Source organism: Trifolium pratense, linkage group LG4 (genome assembly GCF_020283565.1).
Source record: "Trifolium pratense cultivar HEN17-A07 linkage group LG4, ARS_RC_1.1, whole genome shotgun sequence".
Taxonomy (NCBI): domain Eukaryota; kingdom Viridiplantae; phylum Streptophyta; class Magnoliopsida; order Fabales; family Fabaceae; genus Trifolium; species Trifolium pratense.
In genome coordinates this window covers 23,630,086-23,653,267 of record NC_060062.1, presented here as the reverse complement: position 1 = coordinate 23,653,267, position 23,182 = coordinate 23,630,086, and the positions used below count along the sequence as shown (strand labels likewise).

Here is a 23,182-nt window from a genome sequence, read left to right as displayed (position 1 = left end):
AAACACTATAACCACAAACACAAACTTATAAATGATAATGATAACATAACATTATTCATAGAGAAATCTAAGCTTAAAAGAACTACAATAGGACTAGTAACTCTGTTTGCCATTTGTCCATGTCAATTTCCCCTGGAAAACCATGAGGAGGCCAACCAATTGCCTCCATAGTTACCTGAGAGGTCTTCTTTTCTCCAATTTTCTTAAAAGTCAAGGAACTTGGTTGAACAAGAACCTTAAATTCATCAAGTTGGAGAGTTTCAACAATATATGTGCTAGGAGACCTATCATTTGTTACGGTACGAGTAACATTTATAGTGTTCAATCCTCGAATTGTCATGGTAATTGAAGGATAATTGAGATTTTCGATATTGTAAGACTCGGGACAAGTGTAAGAGTTGTTATTGAAGAACTTGAGTAAGTTTTGATTGTGACCAGAAGCACATATGAAGTTCAAGTAATCGGTTGTGGTTAGATCATAAACAAGTCATGGATCCATTGCGAGGTTAGGTTGAATATGTCCTGAACCATATTCAAATGGAGTTTATATCTTATCGAATGCATTATGAATCGGCTGATTGGTGTTATCTAGTGTGGTAGCTAGAAGAAGAACAAAGTTTTCTATTAGATAAAATTCTTCAAAAATGACACTATTAACATTTACATAGAACATTTGTCCAAAAAATAGGCCAATCTTTGATTATTTCAAATACATTGCAGGTGTTATATTATGCATATTTTCTTGATTTCGGTAAAAAGGTAACCTATAAGATAATTTATTTTCACCTATGGATATTAAGATGTTGATTTGCTAAAATACCGGTAGTCATGATGGATGATTTGATAGCTGTCGGACTCCAGTTAGGATGAAGTGTCTTGAGAAGACCAACAATGCCAGCAATATGAGGACACGACATAGAAGTTCCTTGTTACAGATTGTAAGGAACTCGACGTGTATCTGATGGTAGATTGGAAGGACTAGCGGCCTGTGAATAAGCAGCCATATATGTTGACTCTAGGAACAGTTATGTCAGGCTGAAACAGAAAACAAAAACATTGTAATCACAAAATGAATGAAGGAGAGTACTCATTGAATGTAGGACTAAAAAATGGGCGGCCGCTAGGTTGGAGAATTGAAGTGTCACATGTAGTCTACCGTACACTGATATATGGAAATCGCGAAACATATTGACGACTACCAACATTGCCATCTATAAGTAGAAGTTCATATTTCTCTATGTTCTTATGGCCTAGACAGTGATCATCAGTGCTGATTCAAAAACAATAAGAGAAGTCGAATTTAAGTTGAACTTTGAGGCACTAATATTTATTGTCTCAGTCATGAGAAGCAACATTAGTTGTTGTTAGAGTTTCAAATGATCTTCAAATATTGGTTCACCATAGATTATACGAGACACTTTTTCACGGTAGAAATACGAAAAATATTCATTTCATGAAGTTTGTAGACCTTAAGTATCAATGGCTGCACAACACTAGGACCCCTAGATGAGAATCCAGCCATAATAATTGGAGCTGGCTTTAATCCTGTATATGTTCTTGCAGCATCCATGTAGGCAACCATTTTCCTGCAGTAAATAATTTATATAAATAAAGTTCTTCGTTTGCTACAAGTATTTTACAGTAACAATTAAAGTTTTTTTTTTTTTTTTTTTGACAAAAAAAAACTCATATCATTTCATTGCTCAATAAAGTAGTAATACAAAGAGGTAACGTCTCAAAAATACAGCGACTAGACCAAGATATGGCTACCCTAGCTAACGTGTGAGCCACCATATTCGCTTGTCGCTTAATAAACTTTACCACAAAGTTTGGATTAGATAACAATACATGCTTAACATGACAAATGAGTGAACTAAAATCTGAGCTACCACTTTTTATATTGTGAATTGCATCCACTACACTCTTCGAATCCATTTCAAAAATAACGTTTGATATACCTCTTTCTGCTATTTCTTTCAATGCTTCTAGTAAGGCAATCGATTCACCTTCGACAATGGCGCAATTTCCTTCAAACCAATTGGTTCCAGCCGCGACAAAAACTCCCCGGTGGTCACGCAAATATCTTGTCATGTAAATATTTGCTGCGATGTTTTAGTAAATAATATAACATAGATGTGTTGCTGTTAGACGAAGAAACACATATACACACACAAACTCACAAGCAATATATATAACGATCAAGCAGATACATACCCTGCTATGGGGGAATAAGGTCAAGACAACTAACACCTAATAATAAAAATTGTAATAAGGATAATATTGAAATTCTAAAATATATTGAGGATAATTTTGTCCGTTTAATAAAATTAAAAAAAGCTTCCCTCCCCTCCCCTACAAATCCCCCCAATTTGGGGGGAAACGAAAATTGAGTTTAGGAGGGATTTGGCTCCCCTCCCCTCATATCCCCTTCTAAAAATTGAACCAAACATACAAAATTTAAAATATTACCTCCTCTCTCATCCCCTCCCCTCCAAACCCCCCGAATCAAACACACCCTAAAACGGTTACATAGTAACTTAACATTTACATAAACAAATAAATAAATAAATAAATAAATGGTATAACCTTACCAATGTGGACTTAATTATTTATTTTCCCAAATTACACACTAGTATGCTCTAGTACCCGATGAGTGACTCAAATTTTATTTTCAATTCACACACCAATGTGAAATTTGTTCCAACAATATCAAACTTCAAATCATACTTCATCAAGTAAGTTCGTTACCTTTTTTATCATTCTATGTATTCCTCATCACCATTAACATTTCTATTCGTTTTTTTTTGTTCCTCCATAAGCAAATTTCTATCTCTGAATTTGTGTTAAATTGTTGATTATGTTGTTTGAATTGTTGATTATTGGTTAGTTGTTAGATTGGTTACATATTAGCATGATTGTGTGTTGCAAATTAAGTTAAATGTGAATATGATGTTAATTTTATTATATTGTACTATAAGCGTTTGACAAAATGTCTGAGTGAAATGAAATGTTTTTCCATATGAATTATGTTTCTATTGGTGTAAGAATTAAATGTTTGATTGAATTATAAGTTTGAATTTATCATAGATTATAAGTTTGTATTAATTGTGAATTTATTTTTCTCCGTTTAGATATGGAAGAAGATCTTGGACGAGGTAGGCATGGAAAGAAGAGCAATGCACATTCTTCCGCTCGTAGAGAACTAGCTGCAAATCATCATAAGAGATAGCTTGGTGGAAAGTGTCGTAACATCCCCAACATGGAAGGGAATTCTACACCATACCTAGCAATCATTCATTGGTAAAGACAAGCAGCGCAATAGATATGCCGACAAGAAAGAACCGCATCAACCATTGCAGTATAATAAATGGAGCATTCTTCACCTTCATAAATCCTAGCATAGAGGGCTCTTTGCAAGGTAAAACCAACAGCCGCAATTGCTTAAAAATTTCATGGCAATTAACATAAGTCATACAACTTTCTAAAAGCATGCATATATCTGTTGTGGGTCGCCGCTGATTAGAATGGAAGTCGCTGATGAATTTCATTAAGATTCTTTTTTGTTTGTTTCAATCAAAGTTTTATTAAATTAATAACCAATACTTTGAATATGGAATAAAGAGAGTTTAGGGTTTAGTGATCCTAATTTGGTGAGACACATCTTTATTTGGTGAGATATAAACTTTAATTAGGTCTATGAGTATTTTACAATTTGGTTATTCCAATTTCCTTCCAAATTTAATTAACTATTATTCAATCACTAAAATAACATATGAAATTAGAGAGAGAAAAATACATAAGAGAGCAGTTCAAAATTCCGCTGGAATTGGGAATTCAATTTCTTTGCCGTAAGTTAAAGTGATATTGATATAAAAGAGATAATGGTAGATTGGCGAATAAATATAATCTTTTTATCGAGTAGTTTACTGACCAGAAATTCATACTTTAAAGTGAATAAATGATAAATTTAAGGTTTGAACTCCAGTCTCTGCATATATTATGCGATATCGCAGATGAACTTATTACAAACATTTAGCATAGCATTACCAATAAGACATATTTCAATAGTACAAAACAGAAACTATTATTAATCTATTAGTTGAGTGTTTGGTATCATGTCAGATCGTAGCTTATGCAAAATTTCATAAGCTCAATTAGATTTTGTCAAACTCACGGTGATACTAAACAAACAGTCAAACACTATAACAACCTAATAACCACAAACACAAACTTAAATGATAATGATAACATAACATTATTCATAGAGAAATCTAAGCTTAAAGAACTACAATAGGACTAGTAACTTTGCGTTTGCCATTTGTCCATGTCAATTTCCCAAACACCGGAAAACCATGATGAGGCCAACCAATTGCCTCCATAATTACCTGAAAGGTCTTCTTTTCTCCAATTTTCTTAAAAGTCAAGGAACTTGGTTGAACATGAACCTTAAATTCTTCAAGTTGGCCAGTTTCAACAATATATGTGCTAGGAGACCCAACATTTGTAACGGTACGAGTAACATTTATAGGGTTTAATCCTCGATTAGTTACGGTAATTGAAGGATAGTTGAGATTTTCGATATTGTAAGACTCGGGACAAGTGTAAGAGTTGTTATTGAAGAACTTGAGTAAGTTTTGATTGTGACCAGAAGCACATATGAAGTTCAAGTAATCGGTTGTGGTTAGATCATAAACAAGTCCTGGATCCATTGCAAGGTTAGGTTGAATATGCCCAGAACCATATTCAAATGGAGTTGATATCTTATCGAATGCATTCCGAATCAGTTGATTGGTGTTATCTATTGTGGTAGCTGCAAGAAGAACAAATTTTTTATTAGAGAAAGTTCTTCCAAAATGACTATGAACATTTCCATAGAACAACATTTGTCCAAAATATAGGCCAATCTTTATTATGCATGTTTTCTTGATTTAGGTAAAAGGGTAACCTATAAGATAAATTATTTTGATGCATGGATATTGAGATATCGATTTGCTAACATACCGGTAGTCATGATGGCTGATTTGATAGCGGCTGGACTCCAATTAGGATGAAGTGTCTTGAGAAGACCAGCAATGCCAGCAACGTGAGGACAAGACATAGAAGTTCCTTGTTGCAGATTGTAAGGAACTCGGCGTGTATCTGATGGTAGATTGGAAGGACTAGTGGCTTGTGAATAAGCAGCCAATATGTTGACTCCAGGAGCAGTTATGTCAGGCTGAAACAAAAAACAAAAGCATTGTAATCACAAAATGAATGAAGGAGAGTACTCATTGAATGTAGGATTGAAAAATAGGTGGCCGCTAGGTTGGAGAATTGAAGTGTCACATGTAGTCTACCGTACACTGATATATGAAAATCGCGGAACATATTGACGACTACCAACATTGCGATCTATAAGTAGAAGTTCATATTTCTCTATGTTCTTATGGCCTAGACAGTGATCATCAATGCTGATTAAAAAAAAAAGTCGAATTTAAGTTGAATTTTGAGGCACTAATATTTATTTTTAGTGTTTTTGCCAAATAGATACTAGTTGGATGGGTCATTGTGTCAGTTGTGAGGACGGACAATATCATGAACTTCTAATTATGAGAAGCGACATGAGTCATTGTTGGAGTTTCAAATGATCTTTAAATATTGGTTCACCGTAAATCATACGAAATACTTTTTCACAATAGAAATACGAAAAATATTCATTTCATGAAGTTTGTAAACCTTAAGTATCAATGGCTGCACAACACTAGGACCCCTAGATGAGTATCCGGCCATAATTGGAGCTGGCCTTAATCCTGTATATGTTCTTGCAGCATCCATGTATGCAACCATTTTCCTGCAGTAAATAATTTATATAAATAAAGTTCTTCGTTTGCTACAAGTATTTTATAGTAACATTTAAAGTTAAACATATTATATCTTGTCATGTAAATATTTGCTGAGATGTCTTAGTAAATAATATAACAGTGACATGATAGTAAAATTTTATTGAACATAGTAAATTTGTTATATATTGTCAGTGTATTCAGATTGTGATTCTTTAAATTCGTATGTGTTTACCTGGTTATGTTTTCGTCAGTACCACCTTTTCCGAACCATTCACGTTCATCAATATCTTCATCTTCATTGCTATCCATACTTGCACCAGGTAAAGGATGAGGCTCAGCTAGAAGTATATTTCCACTGTTCTTATCATTCATCACAAAAACTCCTACTGCACCTGCAACAGCTGCTTCAAAGCCTTGAGCAATTGATGTTGTGTCGTCAAGTCGAATGCAAACTAATATCTTTCCCTTTACTTTGGTAGGATCAAGTGTTCTAGGCTTGCAATAACGGCTGCAATAACACACTATAAGTAACAAAACCAATACAAATCAAGATAATCTAACAAATACTATGTACTTGCTTGGAAATTGGAGCAAGTTTAGGGAATTAATTAATGCTTACGCATCTTGAATTGTGGCATTAGGAAATCTAGCATCGATAGAATGAATCATCGGATATATTTTCTTTTTCTTCGATTGACCTGTTGGTAAGCCTTTACTAAGACTAGCACCCTGAAATACAATCCAATAAAATAAGTTGATGCAAAATTTAATGGTTAAGTAATGTTCTCAATACTCCCTCGGTCCTTTTTATAAAAAAACAACTCACATATTAGATTCATTAAATAACTGATGTATCTGATCTATAATATAAATCAAATGCATCAGTTATTTAATTAATCTAAAAAGTCTACTGTTTATTATAAAAAGACCAGAGGTAGTAGTAGTTAAAATGAAAAAATGATACCTTCATGTAATGTTTGTGACCAATTAAAACGTGACTAACAAATTCCCTATCAATTGTACTAGCTGCAACCGTAAAAGACCAAGGTGCTACATTTGTAACAGTTCTAGGAGCTGGTCCATCATTTCCAGCAGAACAAATAACCACAACATTCTTAGCAACAGCGTGAAATGACCCAATTGAAATTCCATCGGTGAACAAAGCTTCAATATATGGATCAAAACCACCCAAAGAGATTGAAATGACATCAACACCATCATATATAGCATGATCAAATGCTTCTAGAATATCAGCTTCGTGACATCCACCTGTTTACGATGATATTTGTTAACGAGTAAATTCACCAAAATTCGATACACAAATAAATGTTTAATCACCTGCGTCTGTTTTTGACCAACACACTTTGTAGGCTGCAACACGCGCTCTAGGGGATCCACCTTTTGCTGTGCCATTACCGTTACCAAATATTGTTACATTGGGTGAAAAGTTACCCGCGGCTGTTGATAAGGTGTGTGTACAGTGGCCAACAAAGTCACGCGTGAGGTTTGAGGGATTGAGTTTTCCAAATTGTGCTTCGTAGTTTTTACTGAATATTCTTGCTCCAATTAGCTTCCTAATTTGTCACATAATGTAGGGTTGGTTAGGTAATGTTGTATCATCATGTAAAAATATTTTGGATAATACAAAGTTAAAGCATCTTTTTCACTTAAATATGCTGTCTTTTATTATTATGTGAATTGAATACAAGATGTAAAATTTAGTTATACTAGTTGGTTAGTTGTGCGGCCGATATCTTGCAAGTGAAGATTCATATCTTGTTGCCGATCAATATGGTAAAAATTTACCGTAAAACTAATCTAAGTCAGTAACAACTAAGATCCATGTGGTGCGACGTAAGTCAATGACATTAAAGATTTAAATGCACATAAACCTTTGATGGTTGTAACAAGATACTTAGTTGGGACGTAATTCTCACAATTGAAGTATGAGAATCAAACATTTCACCAATGTCATATCTAAAATTAAGACTCAAATTAAGCATATGACTAAAGTGGATAGAGTATTGTTATATGAATTGTACATGTTTGGAATCATTGCGAGTTTGACAAATCATAATGACACTCATTCTCATAAATTTACTGGGAATCCAACATTTTTTACTAGTGACAATAAAATAACAAAACATGTTTTAAATAGAAAAGGACAAACAATGGTATTTGAGTTTAATCATTTTTTATAACTAATTGCTGGAAAAAGGAGGACAGTGTTATTATGCTAAAATAGTTGTGGTCCTTGTCTCCTTGAAAGGAAGGAAAAAGAGTACAATAAAATTAGGTAGGAAAATGACCTATTGCAGAATGTTGTTGAAGTATTTGAAGTAGTAATAAAATGATCAATCTCACATACTCCATTCCCACGCCACTTTGATGGAACTGGACCATATCCAATGCCACTGAAACTTTCATGTTCTGGCCAAACACCTATTTCAACAACAAACCACACTTTATATATTTGTACAAACCTATATAAAATCACAAACGTTAAATTGAACCGCACTGGTAAGAACAAAATTGTGATGGATAGTTCACGAATTGAATTGAACTGAACTGATTTAGTTTAGATTATATGAGCTGTCGGTTATAATTTGGTTTATTTTAAGTTTTTAAAAGGATCATTTAGATTACCTAAGTTTCTCTATTACATTTACATCTACTATGAAGTATTTACTTCAAATTTTTACTTTTTTTTGTATTCAGGGTCACGGTAATTCAGAGTTTGACTACAAGATAAATAAAATAAAAAAAAAATTAATTATTTCCATCAAAAACCGTTTTGAAGTTTTATTTGATCAATAGTATAAGCGCGTTTGTTTCAGAATTTTGTTTTCCAAAAAAATCTAATGTTTTTTAAAAAGAATCATTTTTATCATTTTAATAGTGTTTGTTAAGATTTATTTAGAAAATTAATTTTAAAAAAAAATCTTAAAATGAAAAGCTAAACGTAATAATTTTTCTAAAAACAAGGAACTTAAGTGTAGGAGAAAATTTATTCTTGTGATAGTAAACAAATTGAAATTAGATTTTTTTTTAAAAAATCTCTAAAAAAATATATCACCAACAATGAATTGATTCAAATAGTTAGAGGATTAAGCCTCTTAGACAAGTTTCATGGGTTCCTAAATAAGATAAAGATGTCAAGATTTTTAGTACTAGTCAAAGTATTCCTAATGCAATAAACACTTTCAAGGAAGCGAAATAGGAAAATATCAGTGAAAACTTTGTACCACGATAAAGAAAAGATTAAAGAGGTAAATATACCTGAATCTAAATTAGCCATGATTGTATCTTCACCAAATCTGGCCATCCACCAAGCAGACTCAAGAGAAATTCCACCATATTTTTCCAGTCCAAGAAATTCCCATGACCTAGTAGTGTGCAATTTATATTCTTTGCTCAAGAAAACAGAAACTACATTTGAGTTCTCTGCACCAATAAATACATACTTATATTAATGCTATCAAATTGTGTCTTAAAAAATGACTCTACAAATCCATGGAAAATTAATCATTGCTAACTTGCAATCTTTGTTGCCTCTTCATCTTCAAGTAATGCAGCAAATCCATTTATGTGCTTATTGTATGAATACATAACTGTTTCCTTTGCCTTCTCATGGCTGTTTACAAGAACACAACTATTTTAGTACTACTCATCAATTTCCCATGGTCTTAGCCTAGTATCACGGTCGGTATGTCAGAATTACGGTGATCCACCGTGATTTTTCAAAATTTACAATTTGTAGCTTCTGTAAAATCAATATGGATCATCGTGATTCTCACATAGTCACCGTGATACCAAACACAATCAGAATATGTAACATACACTTCATACATTCTATACCTTCCTAAGATTGAAGCAAGTAAATCATAATGTGAATTTGTGGCTAATTCAAGATCATCAAGGGAAGGATTTGGACCATGAGAATGTCCTCCCAAGTATACAATATATGTCTACAAAAGAGAAAACAATTATAAAAAACAATTATAAAAAATATATTATTAATTTATATATATTTAAAAGCAAATGTGAATTCTAAAACAACTTCAAAATTTAGACTATAGAAGTAACTGTATGAATGAGTATAATTCAGAAGGGATTGAGCATATGCTTACCTTTCTAATGGCATGAGTGTGTTCTTGCAAGAAACTGCAAAGAATGAATGATGATAGAAAAAGTTTGGTGATAGAAGATGACATTGTTTTTCTTCAATATTTTTAAAGTATAATAGGTTCTAATGCTTGCTTATATAACACATTCACTGGTTTTTGGAGTCAACTTTTATCTTGCCAACTTTTTCCTTTTGCCATAAATATTTTAAGTGCAATGCTTTCTAGGGTGCATACTACTTTCACAAATGGTGCACCCATGCACAACTTAATTACTATTATGATTACAAGTTTCATTCTTATAAAATTTGAAATTTCTAGTTAATCTTTATTCAACATTAACTAAGGGGAGATTCTATGGTGCAGTCCTATTTTAGACTGTTTTGGTGCAGTCATTTTTTTTTTACCAATAAAATTTAATTCCCACATCAGCGCAAGTTCATGGTGAGTCATTTTTTAACAAACTTTTATTTATTGCATGAGTCCCCATCAAGTAAATATTCATTAACAAGTTACAAACAAAAAACAAATTTTATTTCAATTTAAAACAAATCAAATAATATAATTTATAATGTTTTTTATTTGACCAAATTAAAAATGAAATTGAAAACCCTAAATCCTAAATCAGATAATATAATTTTAGGGATTGTTCTATTTGGGTGATTCTAAAAGAATATGAGAGTTTTCGATTTGAAATGCTTTGACTTTGTTTATAGCATCTGATGAAGATTTCTTGGGGCGACAAGGGAGTGCGGCGTTTTTGGGTTTGGAAGCAGTGAAGTATTGGGTGGATGGAGATTGTTGAGGTTTGAGAGAGAAAGAAGCAGCTGATGGAGATTTCTTAGGGATTTTGAAAATGGGATTAGAATGGGTGTCAATCTCTCAACTTAATCAATCTTTGCAAGCTCCAGATTCGTGTTATTTAATCTCTCAACGTTAATCAATCTCTCAAGCTTCGTTCAACCTTCAAGCTCCAGGTTTAGTATTCAAATTCGTCTTCAATCTGTCAAGTTTCGTTCAACGTTCAACATTCAGACTTGTTGAACTTGAAGATTTGTTCAATTTTTTCATGATTTGGTTTCATAAATTGGTAATTAGGTTTTTTTGTTTCAACTTTAGTTGTAATTTTGTTTTAATTGATTTACAATTACAATTAAAATTAGAAACAATTGAAACATTGAGTTAATTTTGTAACTTTTAATATGGTAGGGACTTAGTTGAAATATTAATATATATAAAAATAGATGGTAAGAGCACCAATATCGTCTGCCATCCAAGAGTTGCTACACTTTTTTCAATGTTGTTGTGTCGGGCAGAACCGATAATTGGCACATAAAGAACGTACATAAACATAAAACATTCATTTGCAGAAACACGGTTCTTTTCTGCTTTGCTAGCAATGAATGGCAATGAAAGAAATTAAAAAAATAAATTAAACTACACTTATATGTGAATGTGGAAAAATTTGTGGGGTCAAGTGGGACCCATTTGAGAGCTTTTTGATTAGTCGTATGATTATTTAAAAAATGTGATTGAGTTGTTTAAATAATAGAGAAGTGTAAAATAATATAAAATATTGAATGAGACTCACTTAAAGAACTCAAGTGGGTGTGATGGATAATGGTGCTATAAGTACCATATAAGTGGTTTATATCATATAATTCAAAGTGGGTCAACACTGCATCTTCATTAGTCAGATTAGGAATGCACCAAAACAGCCCATGATTTTTGCTCTTTGCACATGATTTTTGCTCTTTTCTTCAAGCAATTAAAACTTACTTTTTAAATTATAAATAAATTAAATTATATCATGCAGGGTCCAATGTAACCCATTTGAGAGTTTTTGGTTAGTTGTATTAATATTTAAGAAATGTTGTTGAGTAGTTTAAATAATTGAAAAATGTAAAATAACATAAAGAATTAAAAGGGACCTAGTTAGAGAACCTAGGATGGATAATTATCTATTGCACCCACATTAGTTCTTTAAGTGGGTCTCATTAGATTTTTGGCTTAATTAGTAAAATGGTACCTTAAAGATATTTTTGGTTTCAGATTGGTCCCTTAAAGAAAAAAAGGTCCAAATAGGTCCCTTAAAGAAAAAAAAGTCCGAATAGGTCCCTTAAAGACATCTCCGTTAATCAGTTTGGTCCCTAAAAAGAGGTCTAAATAGGATCAAACTGATTAACGGAGATGTCTTTAAGGGACCTATTCAGACTTTTTTTTCTTTAAGGGACCTATTTGGACCTTTTTTTCTTTAAGGGACCAATCTGAAACCAAAAATGTCTTTAAGGGACCATTTTACTAATTAAGCCTAAATTTTTTATATTATTTTACACTTTCAAATTATTTAAACAACTTAATCATATTTCTTAGATATCCATACAACTCATTAAAAACACTCAAATGAATCTCATTAAACACCACAAATTTGTTGTTTCTAATTGAGTTATATTTTTTTAATATATGCTTGGAATCAAGCTTTTAGATAGATGCAGCACCGTTCTTACTTCTTATGCAGAAGAACGAAAGATTATAAAGCACGGCCATTAAAGCATAAATATCCATGTGCCTCTGACATGTATCAGTGTAGGAAGGAACAAACCAATTCAGCCAATACTTATGCTCTTAGACTGGATTTTTTTTGTTTTGTTTCTGACTTGTATTTTTTATGGGAGATAATCTTGTTCAAGTTGCCGCTAAATATATATAAGTTCCTCTTTCAGCTTAAATCTAAACTTTGATTTGTTATAAGAGTAGCTCATTCTTCATAGACTAAGCCCTCTTGTTATTAGATTATTTGTTATAAGTAAATCCTTATAGTGACTTATCTGGTCGGAATATGATGATGGGTTTACTATTTGAGCCTACATTCACTATTTGAAAGAAAAAATTTATGTTTACTATTTGGGTTTACTATTTGTTTCACTTTGATAGTGTTAATTTGTGTACCACCAGCGGCACTAATCCTCTGCTGTACTTTCATGCATATTTGTTACCCGGCATAAAATTGATTTTTTTGATAAATATGACCTGAAGTAAATAAATAATGGATATATGGTTAAATTGGTTAAGTGTGTTATGAGAAAGGATGTCTAAAGCACCTTTAAAGGGTGATAATTTGGATTACTCTGACAATCTCATTGCGCCTGTGTATAGAGACGCCTTGTCACAATGTCTCTTCATGTAAGCACACTTTGGATACTTGTTACATCACGATTAATTTTGAATCAAAAGAGATTAAGAAATGACAGTTTTTTTTTCCTTCGCTATTCTTTTTTATATTTTTTTTTGTCATTTTTAGATTTTTTTTTTAGTAATTTTTTCATTAAATTTTTTATTTTTTTTAATAATAAATAATTAATGAGGTGTAAAACAACATAACACATAACCACTGCCTTATAAGTAAATATGAGTCAAATATGATAGGAGGCAAAATTCAAAAAAATTAAAACAAGAGTGTAAAAGTCCAGATTTTAAAATAGTGGGGTAAAATTCTGATTTAATCAAAACATGAGGTAAAACTGCATTTAAGCCTATTTTATTTATTTATTTACTCTTGCAACAAAAAAATACACAATTACCCCCAACTTTTCAAAAAATTACGAAATTACTCAACTTTTTCTTGTGTCTAGATGCGCCATTGGGAGTGTAGCACTGTAGCGTCCATAGACTGGACACGCCAATGGAAATGTTGCATCCTGTTTCCACTTTTTTTGTTTTTAAGAATCAGCAACGGTTTACTCTTTCCCGTTTCTCGCGCGCCCTACACTTTTTTCGTTTTACTCTTCTGCTACTTAAGTAGCGGACGTTGTAAGAATGCAATTTTTTTTTAAAATTTTGCCATTGCCGCCGCTACTTAAGTAGCAGATCAGTCGATGGTCAATTCTTCTGCATCAGTCAAATGCCCGTCAACTCGTCAATTTAATTGGCCACTTGTGCGACTAAAATTGCTATAAATAGACACATTCAGAAACCGAAGGCTCACACCTCTCCCTTCTATTCTTCTGCTTCTTTTTCTCCTTTTAGTAATATTAGTTTGTTTAGTTTTTTTTTTATTTTATTTTTTATGTGAAAACGAGCGCAAAGTCTGTCGTTGGTTAGACATAACGATCCATTCGATCCCTTTTAAAAAGGATGTTTGGGATCGTTATACTCATCAACAAGGGACTTTTGTGTTCAACTTGGGTGGTATGGTTAGCCGAAAGATATAGCCAGATTGATTTTCAAATTCATGCCAAAATCTAGATCTATTTTGCAGTCGACTCTAAAAGAAAGATATAGCCAGATTTATATGTTTTAAGAGACTAGCTCATTTCGGTAGACTTAGCCCTCTTGTTATTGTTAGGCCGAATTGGAGGTTATATATAGATTATTATATTATAAGTAAAAAAAATTCATTATCATTGACTAATCTCCTTCGGACACATAAGATAGATCCTTTCCTCATCATAAGCAAATTTTCTAATGTATTATATCTATTAGAAAGAATGAAAATCGTTATTTTAATCAGTTTTGTTGTTGTTGGAAAACATACATTTATAGATCAGAGGAGTACTTCATAATTCAACATGACTGACATGAATGGATTCATTTATTCACTCAGATGTAAGAATTCATCAAAAACACATTAATTTCCGGTTGGAATTAAATTAAATCCTTATAATGACTTATCGTGTTAGAATGGTGATTAGGTTTACTATTTGGCCCTACATATACAATTTGAAATATGCCCAATCTGCCAAAAATTTGTGTATTTACTTTTTTTTTTCGGTTTTAGATGAAGTGGTAATCAACTGAAATTAAACTCACATAATTGTGATATTCCGGGTTCGAATCCGGGTCACGACGTCCGACCTAACAATTTCGGTATTATTTACCAGTTGAGCTAGAATTTTTTATTTTTTTTTGACATAATGTGTATTTACTTATGAGATTTATTTTTCACACCATACCCAATTTCTCGCTCGTCCTACAAAATTACCAAAACATCCAGTCAATGTTAAAGGTAAACCAAGGAGGTAGCAATAGTACACTCCACCATAACCCAACAATTTCAAAGATAAGAAAACAAATGGAAAATAATCTACAAAGAGACACATCATTTATAAATATCCGATGCCAAGTTCACATGTTTCACTTTGATAGTGTTGTTCATTTGTACCACCAGCGGCATTAATCCCCTGTACTTTCTTGCATATATGTTACCCGACACAAAATTTATGTTTACTCTTTGGGTCTATTTGTTTCATTTTGATAGTGTTGTTCATTTGTACCACCATTGGCATTAATCCCCTGCTGTACTTTCATGCATATTTGTTACCCGACACAAAATTTATGTTTAGAAAATCATTTCATAAACGTACTACCAATGGCAGTGTCGCATCCCATCTTCACTTTTTTCTTACATTTGCAATAACCTTAGATGGTAATACGCAACGGGAAAATGTTATGTAAACACATTTATTTGATAAAAATACAATAAATATACTTTTTTGATTTTTTTAATATTTTTTGTATATCTCGTTTTGCGTGCTTATAAGTGAAAAGAGAGTTGTGTTAATTTTGTGTCTCAAAATTTGTGTTTGAATAACACACCTCTACTCAACACTTTAAACCATTTAGGCTCTGTTTGGTAAAAATAAGCTATAAACTAGCTGATAGCTGATAAGCTAGCTTATAGCTGAAAAGCTAGCTTATAGCTGATAGCTGATGGTTGGTAGCTTATAGCTGAAAAGCTAGTAGAATAAAATTAAAGTGTTTGGCAAATTTAGCTGTTGTAAATACAAAATGACGTAAAAATATATGGTTAGTGGGTAGTTTTTTTTTTTGTAAGTGTTAGAGGATAGTTATTATAATTTTTAAAAAATAAATAAATAAAATTAATGAGGGTAAATATGGAATAAAATGAAAAAACTATAAGCTATAAGCTCATACGCTACTTGAAATAGCATCCCAAAAAACGCTATAAGCTAGTTAGAGAAGCTCGTTACCAAACACTTTACATTTTTTTCAAACAAGCTTATAAGTTACTTCAATAAGCTAGCTTATTGGACTTCCTTATATTAAATGCTTACAAGAATGTGTGAGAATGACGAGCTAAATTCTTAATCCTTTCTTAGTACTTGATCATGAGTTTCTTCCAATCAATATATGTATAATATCTCGTTCCTTCCATAAAACTGTTCTCAATTTCAAATTCAATGAACACTTTTAAACGACGTTGAAAATCGTTGTGTATTATGTCTAAGGGAACAATTTTTTATTTATTTTTGGATATGTTACAATCTATTGCCTTTGCCAATCTAAAGATAACAGGCTTAGGATCTTCGACAACGCTTGAAAACTGTTGCCGAATCTAAGAAAAAAGTGGACTCTGGACGCCACAGTGCCATGGGTGCGTCCGGTCTGTGGATGCTACACTCCCAATGGCGTGTCCGGATCTAACGTATCTAAGGGATTTTCTTTTTCTATCGATTTCGTAATGGATCCAAAACTCTTCTTTCTTTTCTCACTTAGGAGTCGTGCGAGACAATTCGTAATTGAGGTAATCAACTCTAGGGATAGAAATACATAAATTTGTGTGCATTATTAAACTAGAGTTGATATAATTTTAAGGATTAAGGATTTAGTCTAGTGGTAAAAAGACATGTCTTGGACCCGTCGTTGGATCCTATGATCTTCTCTTGTTTTAGACCGGGGCATCATTTTACGTTAAAAAAAAATAGAGTTATTATGAGATGGTGAGAGTAGCATGCTTTTATTCCAGCAAGATAAATTGAAGGACATGACCCTACTTCAACTACATAACTAAGCATGCAAAGGAATCCTCTGTATGATTATTCCTAATCCTAACACCTTATGAAAAGCACTCTACCTACACCTTAAACATAATGTCCACAAAGCTTCTGTCTTTTCATTTTATTCTCATCATGTTTTTCAATTCACTTTTATGGCTTTCTACCCTCCAAGTTTATGGCATTTTCACTTTTGCTGCCACTAATGCTACAAAAGTTCAAGGTAGTGAAGCAATTGCTCTATTAAATTGGAAAACTAACCTTGACAAACAAAGCCAAGCTTCATTGTCTACTTGGTCCATCATTTCAAGTCCTTGCAATTGGAAGGGGATTGTTTGTGATGAAAAAACCAATTATGTGACAATTATAAATCTTGCAAACTTTGGTCTTAAAGGTACTCTTTTAAGTCTCAACTTCTCATCCTTTCCTATGCTTCAAACTTTGCATATAAGTTACAACTTCTTTCATGGTACTATTCCACATCAAATTGGTAACTTGCCCAAAATTTCTAAACTAAAAATGAGTCATAATCTTTTCAATGGTTCCATTCCACAAGAAATAGGGACACTAAGGAATCTAAGTTACCTTCATATTGCAATATGTAAACTTATTGGTTCCATTCCCTCAACAATTGGAATGTTGATAAATCTTGTTGAACTTGATTTATCAGCTAATTATCTCTCCGGCAAAATTCCTTCCATAAAAAACTTGATGAACTTACAACAACTTGTTCTATACGGAAATTCTCTTTCTGGACCGATTCCTATGGATTTAGGCACAATCTCTTCTGTTAGAACAATTAAATTGTTAAGCAACAAATTTTCTGGTGAAATTCCATCCTCCATAGGAAACTTGAATAATTTGAGGAAACTTCAGCTTAGTTATAATCAACTTTATGGATCAATTCCTTCTACTATAGGAAACTTGACAAAACTCATTCAATTATCACTTTCTCAAAACCAAATTTCTGGATCAATTCCATCTTCATTAGGAAACTTGATCAATCTAGAAATGCTCAGTCTTTCAGAAAATCATCTTTCTGGTCCTATTCCTTCAACCTTTGGAAATTTGACCAAACTAACCTTTCTATTACTTCACATGAACAAACTTAATGGTAGCATTTCACAAGCAATGAAAAACATTACCAATTTGAAAAGCTTACAATTAAGTTCAAATGATTTCATTGGCCAATTGCCACATCAAATTTGCCTTGGTGGATCACTAAGAAACTTTTCTGCTAATGAGAATCATTTTAGTGGTTTAGTTCCGATAACCTTGAAGAATTGTTCAAGCCTTGTTAGACTCAACCTTGCAGATAATATGTTAGTTGGAAATATTTCAGATGATTTTGGTGTATATCCAAATTTGAGCTACATTGATTTGAGTCACAACTACTTTCATGGCAAAATTTTGCAAAGTTGGAGGAAAAGTCATAATCTAATTGGCCTAAGGATCTCAAATAACAATTTATCAGGTACTATACCTCCAGAACTAGGACAAGCCCCTAAGTTACAATCACTTCAACTTTCTTCAAATCACTTAACAGGAAAAATTCCTAAAGAGCTTTGTAACTTGACTTCATTGTATGAACTCTCCATTAGTAACAATGAACTTTATGGAAAAATTCCTAAAGAAATAGGATTCATGCAAGGACTTGGAAACTTGAATCTTGCAGAAAATAGTTTAAGTGGCTCAATTCCAAAACAAATTGGAAAGCTTCTCAAACTAGTTCATTTGAATTTGAGCAATAATAAGTTCATGGAAGGAATTCCACATGAATTTAACAGATTGCAATCTCTTGAAGATCTTGATCTTGGTGGAAATTTGTTAAGTGGACAAATACCTGAAGATATTGGAAAGTTGCAAAAGTTGAACACATTGAACCTTTCTCACAATAATCTCTCTGGAAATATTCCATCTAATTTTAAAGATATGATTAGCTTGACAAATGTTAGCATATCTTATAACCAATTAGAGGGTCCAATTCCAAACAATCAAGTGTTTTCTAAGGCACCTTTTGAAGCATTGAGAAACAATAAAGGCTTGTGTGGTAATTCTTCAAGCTTGTTTCCTTGTGTGGTAAGTCATCACAATACAAAAAGTAAACACAAAAGTGTGATGATATTGATACTCTTTCTATTTCTTATAGTCTTCTTGGTTGGTGGTTCTTTGTATATTCATTGGAAAAAGGCAAGAAAACTTAAAAAGCAAGCTAGAGAAGAACAAGAACAAAAACAAATTGAAGATGTTTTTTCCATATGGAGTTATGATGGAAAAATGGTTTATGAAAATATCATTGAAGCCACAGAGGATTTTGATGAGAAATATCTCATTGGTGAAGGAGGTTCTGGTTTGGTTTACAAGGCTAATTTAGCATCTGGTCAAGTTGTTGCTGTGAAAAAACTTCATGCTGAAGTTGAGAGTGAAATGAACAATTTCACGGCTTTTACTAATGAGGTTAAAGCGTTGACGCAAATCAAACATCGTAACATTGTGAAGTTGTATGGATTTTGTTCGCATCCGCGCCACTCTTTTGTGGTTTATGAGTTCTTAGAAGGAGGGAGTTTGGATAATGTGATGAGACTTGATACACAAGCAACAACATTTGATTGGAAAAAGAGAGTGAATGTTGTTAAGGGTGTGACAAATGCTCTTTACCATATGCATCATGGTTGCTCTCCTCCTATTGTTCATCGTGACATATCGAGCAAAAATGTTCTTTTAGATTTGGATTGTGAAGCTTACATCTCAGACTTTGGAACTGCTAAGATTCTTAATCTTGATTCACATAATTCAACAACATTTGCAGGCACTTATGGATATGCAGCACCAGGTTAGGCACTTCTTTAAGTTTTTATGAAATTCTACACCTTTTTTATATTAGGTTAATTAATATTCTTAATTGGCATGAATCAGGCCTTGTTTGATTAAAGCATCCTATCATATAAGTGGTTATGTATAAGCCATTTTTATAACCAAGGATAAAATAAAGTCAAATTGTTTTCTTATAAGTTATAAGCTGTTTGGATAAGCTCTCTCAAACAGTCTCAGAGTACTTATATTAGTAGATGAACTCAAATAAGTCAATCCAGTTAAGCTCTTAGGTTATTTTTGCATATATTTGAGTCAAGAGTAGTAGTATTATACAATTGGCTTGTTTGGATTGGTTTATTTGATATATCTACTGACATGAGTACTTATGAGATTGTTTGGGAGAACATATGAAAATTGCTTATGACATGTTCATAAGCTGTGTTTAGCCTTTTGTCATAAACTCTTCAAGTTGGCTTACCCCTAGAAATAGCTTATACATAAGGGTTTATCATGATAAGTTTTTATGCTATAAGCCGCAAATTAAACTGTTTATTCAAACAGATGTTACTTCGGCATTACTATCATTTTTCATATGTTTAATAATTTTATTGCAGAGCTTGCATATACTCATGAAGTGAATGAGAAATGTGATGTGTTTAGTTTTGGAGTGCTATGTTTGGAAATAATTATAGGAAAGCATCCTGGGGATCTGATTTCTACATTTTTTTCATCATCTGAAGCACCAAAAGCATATAATTTACTATTGAAAGATGTATTAGACCAAAGACTTCCTCTTCCAGAAAATTCAGTTGCTAAGGATGTGATCTTGATTGCAAAAATGGGATTTGCTTGCTTGAGTGACAATCCACATTCTAGACCAACTATGAAACAAGTTTATAACATGTTTGTGATGCCAAAATCACCATCAATGGAGACATTCCGCATCGTCACACTTGGTCAACTTTTAAATTAGTGAACTTTGTTTTACTTGTATTGCAAGTTTCACTGTTTTTTTTGTGCTACTAATAATGTGTTTGAGATTCTGTCATCTTTATTATCTTGTGTGCTAACTATTAAGGGTGTAAGCTCAAATAGGCTATTAATAAATCAATTCAATCACCTATGTGTGCATGTTTGAACTCGCTGTGAGTAGGGAAAAATCACAGTGAGCTACAATGATTTTCCAAAATCTACTCTTTAGGGTCTCAACAAAATCATGATGCCACAATGATTTTCACAATGCTATTGAAACGCCTACGTGTGGATATTTGGATTTGCAGTGAGTTTGACAAAATCACAGTGTGAATTTGGAAAAGCTACACTTTGGAGTCTCAACAACATTATGGATTCGTGATGCTACCGTGATTTTCTTAAACTCACTATGATCTCAAACGCATATACAAAGGAAATGCCAGAAAAGGAAAGTAAGGACTGCCTTTCAAATTTTATCAGCTAAAATCTCAAATAAGACCTTTATAGTTAGTTTAGGCATTTGCAAAGAAAAATCTCAAATCTTATATGAAAACAGAAACAGCTACGACACCAATTATATATAGCAAACCTACTTAAATACCAAATTTACTAAATTCATTTGTTGAGGCATATACAGCTAAAAACAGAATTTACCAGAAACTATTGCAATTTACATCTCAAAAGAATTCACCAGAAACTATTGGTCCAAACTTTACATATGGACCACAAAAAAATCGGTTGGTGGTGAATATGAAAAATAGCATATGTTTGTCATGAATTATGAAATGTGCAGCTCCAAGAAAATCTAGTATTCTAGTTGTTATACTTCACATCCTCATCAAGATCAAGTAGGTGGAAAGAGCCTATTGAGATCGAGTTATCCAAGTATATGTAAAACATCAGCTAACTGAAATTGTGATAGCTGCTTGTATATTATGACTTTCAATCTTCAAGTATATTTGTATGCAACAAAGCAAATAAATCAACTCTTGTTTACCAAATCAACTCGGTTGAGAAAGTGCATTTCAAATTCTACCTTTTGTTCTGAACGTGTACTTTGATTTTATTAGCTAATTTGAAACATAAAAGAAAAAACAAAGGCACAAAATGTAATGAAATCCAAACCAAATCTAATTTGACACTATTTTCAAAATTCTCACCGGAAAGAGAATACGAATTATGTACTAAAATAATATCCATTGGAGTGTACTGTTCAAAATAATTTGTCCCTACGAGAAGACATGTATCATCGTAATAAGAACAATCCTTAGATAAGAAATTGTTGCGGTATATTGTCATGAAATAAGGATCATCAAATAAGAGGGACCATGATTTATGTACACATTCAAATCGCTTAAAAGATTTGTGAGGAAGTTTAGAGAGAATAGAGGGGATAATATCATCAGGAATATGATTGCTAACCTCAAGATTTGTTATGGTCGGCGGTTCCTCCATTTCTCCAATGACGGCAGGTTGAAGAAAAACAAAATCTAATTGAGCAGAGCTGATACCTAAGGTTACTGCGGACAGTGGCGACTCCAGGAATAATATTAAGCCTGGGCACAATTTTAACCACAAATGTACGAATATTTATTGGTTTAAAGTTTTCCGATCGGAATTCAACCGGATCGGACCGTTTCTAACGAATAAAATATATATTATTTATATACTGAAATTATAATAAAAATAATTAATTTTAAGGAATTAATCTAAATATTTGATAGTCATAAACAAATAAAGAAAATAAAAACAAAAAAGGAAAGAAAATAAATGAGTGAGGTGGGAGTTGAACACAAGTCCCCCATGTGAGAAACAAATCACAGTGCCACTAGGCCAGGTTACGCGTTCTGTTTAAAATCATGCTTCCTTAATATATATAGGCTTTTATTAAAATAACCTTAAAAACCTGTTCATCATCTTCAACCTCTGGACCAAAATAAAAAAACGATATTTTTCATTCTTGCACCAAACTGGACAAGTAAATATACCATTTTGCTCAGAATTTCATGAGGATTATGCATATGCACTTAAATTTTATTAATTCTTACTCAAACATTCGAATTTTCAGATTAAAGTAAGAACCCTAAAAAAAAAATTATATAATTGGGAGCCCAGGCACGTGCTGGGCATGCCTGGCGGCATAATCGCCCCTGACTGCGGATGTTTTTTTTTTTTCTTCTTTCGAAATTTGAATATTAAGTTTAGGGCTTTTAGATATTTTTGAAACAAAAATAAACACTTGATAAATTTATTATTCGTCATGCCCTTAAAACATAAGTTATAGTACACTAACAAGTGTTTTAAGGCACATGTTAGTTTTTCCCATTACATGTTCGGTAAATGGTTCACTTGGTAGTTAGCTACCACCAGAGAGACATTGTTAGAGGGTCACTTTGAATTTAATTAGATTCTCTATAATTGTCCACACTTAAAGTGTATTCTAAATTCAATGTTGTTAAGTTGGACGTCTTCTTCATCAGAATACGAACTTATACTTTACATTGTCTGGGTAATTAAGGCAAGGTGAGGGTCCGACAACGAAGAGTTTACTCCATGATTCCTTTACACCGAGCTCACCCAAAATTGAAATGTGAATTGTAGACGCCCTATTATATTTTAATATGAAAGCAATAGATTCATTGAATATCACCAAGTC

General features: G+C 32.6%; 3 protein-coding genes across 3 annotated transcripts; 1 reads left to right on the top strand and 2 right to left on the bottom strand.

The window, feature by feature from the left end:
- Nucleotides 1-978: 978 nt before the first annotated feature.
- Nucleotides 979-2,091, bottom strand: LOC123922328 (subtilisin-like protease SBT3.13). The gene is made up of 3 exons (XM_045975054.1): nucleotides 1,781-2,091; nucleotides 1,469-1,586; nucleotides 979-1,035 (listed from the first exon to the last, which is right to left on the bottom strand). Exons 1-3 carry the CDS (start codon nucleotides 2,089-2,091, stop codon nucleotides 979-981), a joined length of 486 nt encoding a protein of 161 aa, XP_045831010.1.
- A 1,875-nt stretch (nucleotides 2,092-3,966) lies between these two features.
- Nucleotides 3,967-10,115, bottom strand: LOC123923380 (subtilisin-like protease Glyma18g48580). The gene is made up of 12 exons (XM_045976068.1): nucleotides 9,953-10,115; nucleotides 9,681-9,790; nucleotides 9,359-9,456; nucleotides 9,102-9,266; nucleotides 8,132-8,264; nucleotides 7,161-7,396; nucleotides 6,787-7,091; nucleotides 6,442-6,551; nucleotides 6,055-6,330; nucleotides 5,716-5,830; nucleotides 5,002-5,215; nucleotides 3,967-4,810 (listed from the first exon to the last, which is right to left on the bottom strand). Exons 1-12 carry the CDS (start codon nucleotides 10,034-10,036, stop codon nucleotides 4,278-4,280), a joined length of 2,379 nt encoding a protein of 792 aa, XP_045832024.1. The 5' UTR covers nucleotides 10,037-10,115; the 3' UTR covers nucleotides 3,967-4,277.
- Nucleotides 10,116-16,427: 6,312 nt separating this feature from the next.
- LOC123922327 (MDIS1-interacting receptor like kinase 2-like) lies at nucleotides 16,428-20,527 on the top strand. Its single transcript, XM_045975053.1, has 3 exons — nucleotides 16,428-16,490; nucleotides 16,813-19,573; nucleotides 20,169-20,527. The coding sequence occupies exons 1-3, from the start codon at nucleotides 16,428-16,430 to the stop codon at nucleotides 20,525-20,527; spliced, it is 3,183 nt and encodes a 1,060-aa protein (XP_045831009.1).
- Nucleotides 20,528-23,182: the final 2,655 nt, after the last annotated feature.

What these genes read in the sequence shown, in the direction of transcription:
- LOC123923380 (XM_045976068.1), bottom strand. Translation starts at nt 10,036, where the DNA reads ATGTCATCTTCTATCACCAAACTTTTTCTATCATCATTCATTCTTTGC. An exon ending in AGAGGCAACAAAGATTGCAA is followed by an intron (nt 9,267 to 9,358) that starts GTTAGCAATGAT and finishes TTATTGGTGCAG; the next exon opens with AGAACTCAAATGTAGTTTCT. An exon ending in TTGGTCAAAAACAGACGCAG is followed by an intron (nt 7,092 to 7,160) that starts GTGATTAAACAT and finishes CATCGTAAACAG; the next exon opens with GTGGATGTCACGAAGCTGAT.
- LOC123922328 (XM_045975054.1), bottom strand. Translation starts at nt 2,091, where the DNA reads ATGACAAGATATTTGCGTGACCACCGGGGAGTTTTTGTCGCGGCTGGA. An exon ending in GCGAATATGGTGGCTCACAC is followed by an intron (nt 1,587 to 1,780) that starts GTTAGCTAGGGT and finishes TATTTACTGCAG; the next exon opens with GAAAATGGTTGCCTACATGG. An exon ending in TGCAGCCATTGATACTTAAG is followed by an intron (nt 1,036 to 1,468) that starts GTCTACAAACTT and finishes TTTCTGTTTCAG; the next exon opens with CCTGACATAACTGTTCCTAG.
- LOC123922327 (XM_045975053.1), top strand. Translation starts at nt 16,428, where the DNA reads ATGGATCCAAAACTCTTCTTTCTTTTCTCACTTAGGAGTCGTGCGAGA. An exon ending in CGAGACAATTCGTAATTGAG is followed by an intron (nt 16,491 to 16,812) that starts GTAATCAACTCT and finishes CCTTATGAAAAG; the next exon opens with CACTCTACCTACACCTTAAA. An exon ending in TTATGGATATGCAGCACCAG is followed by an intron (nt 19,574 to 20,168) that starts GTTAGGCACTTC and finishes ATTTTATTGCAG; the next exon opens with AGCTTGCATATACTCATGAA.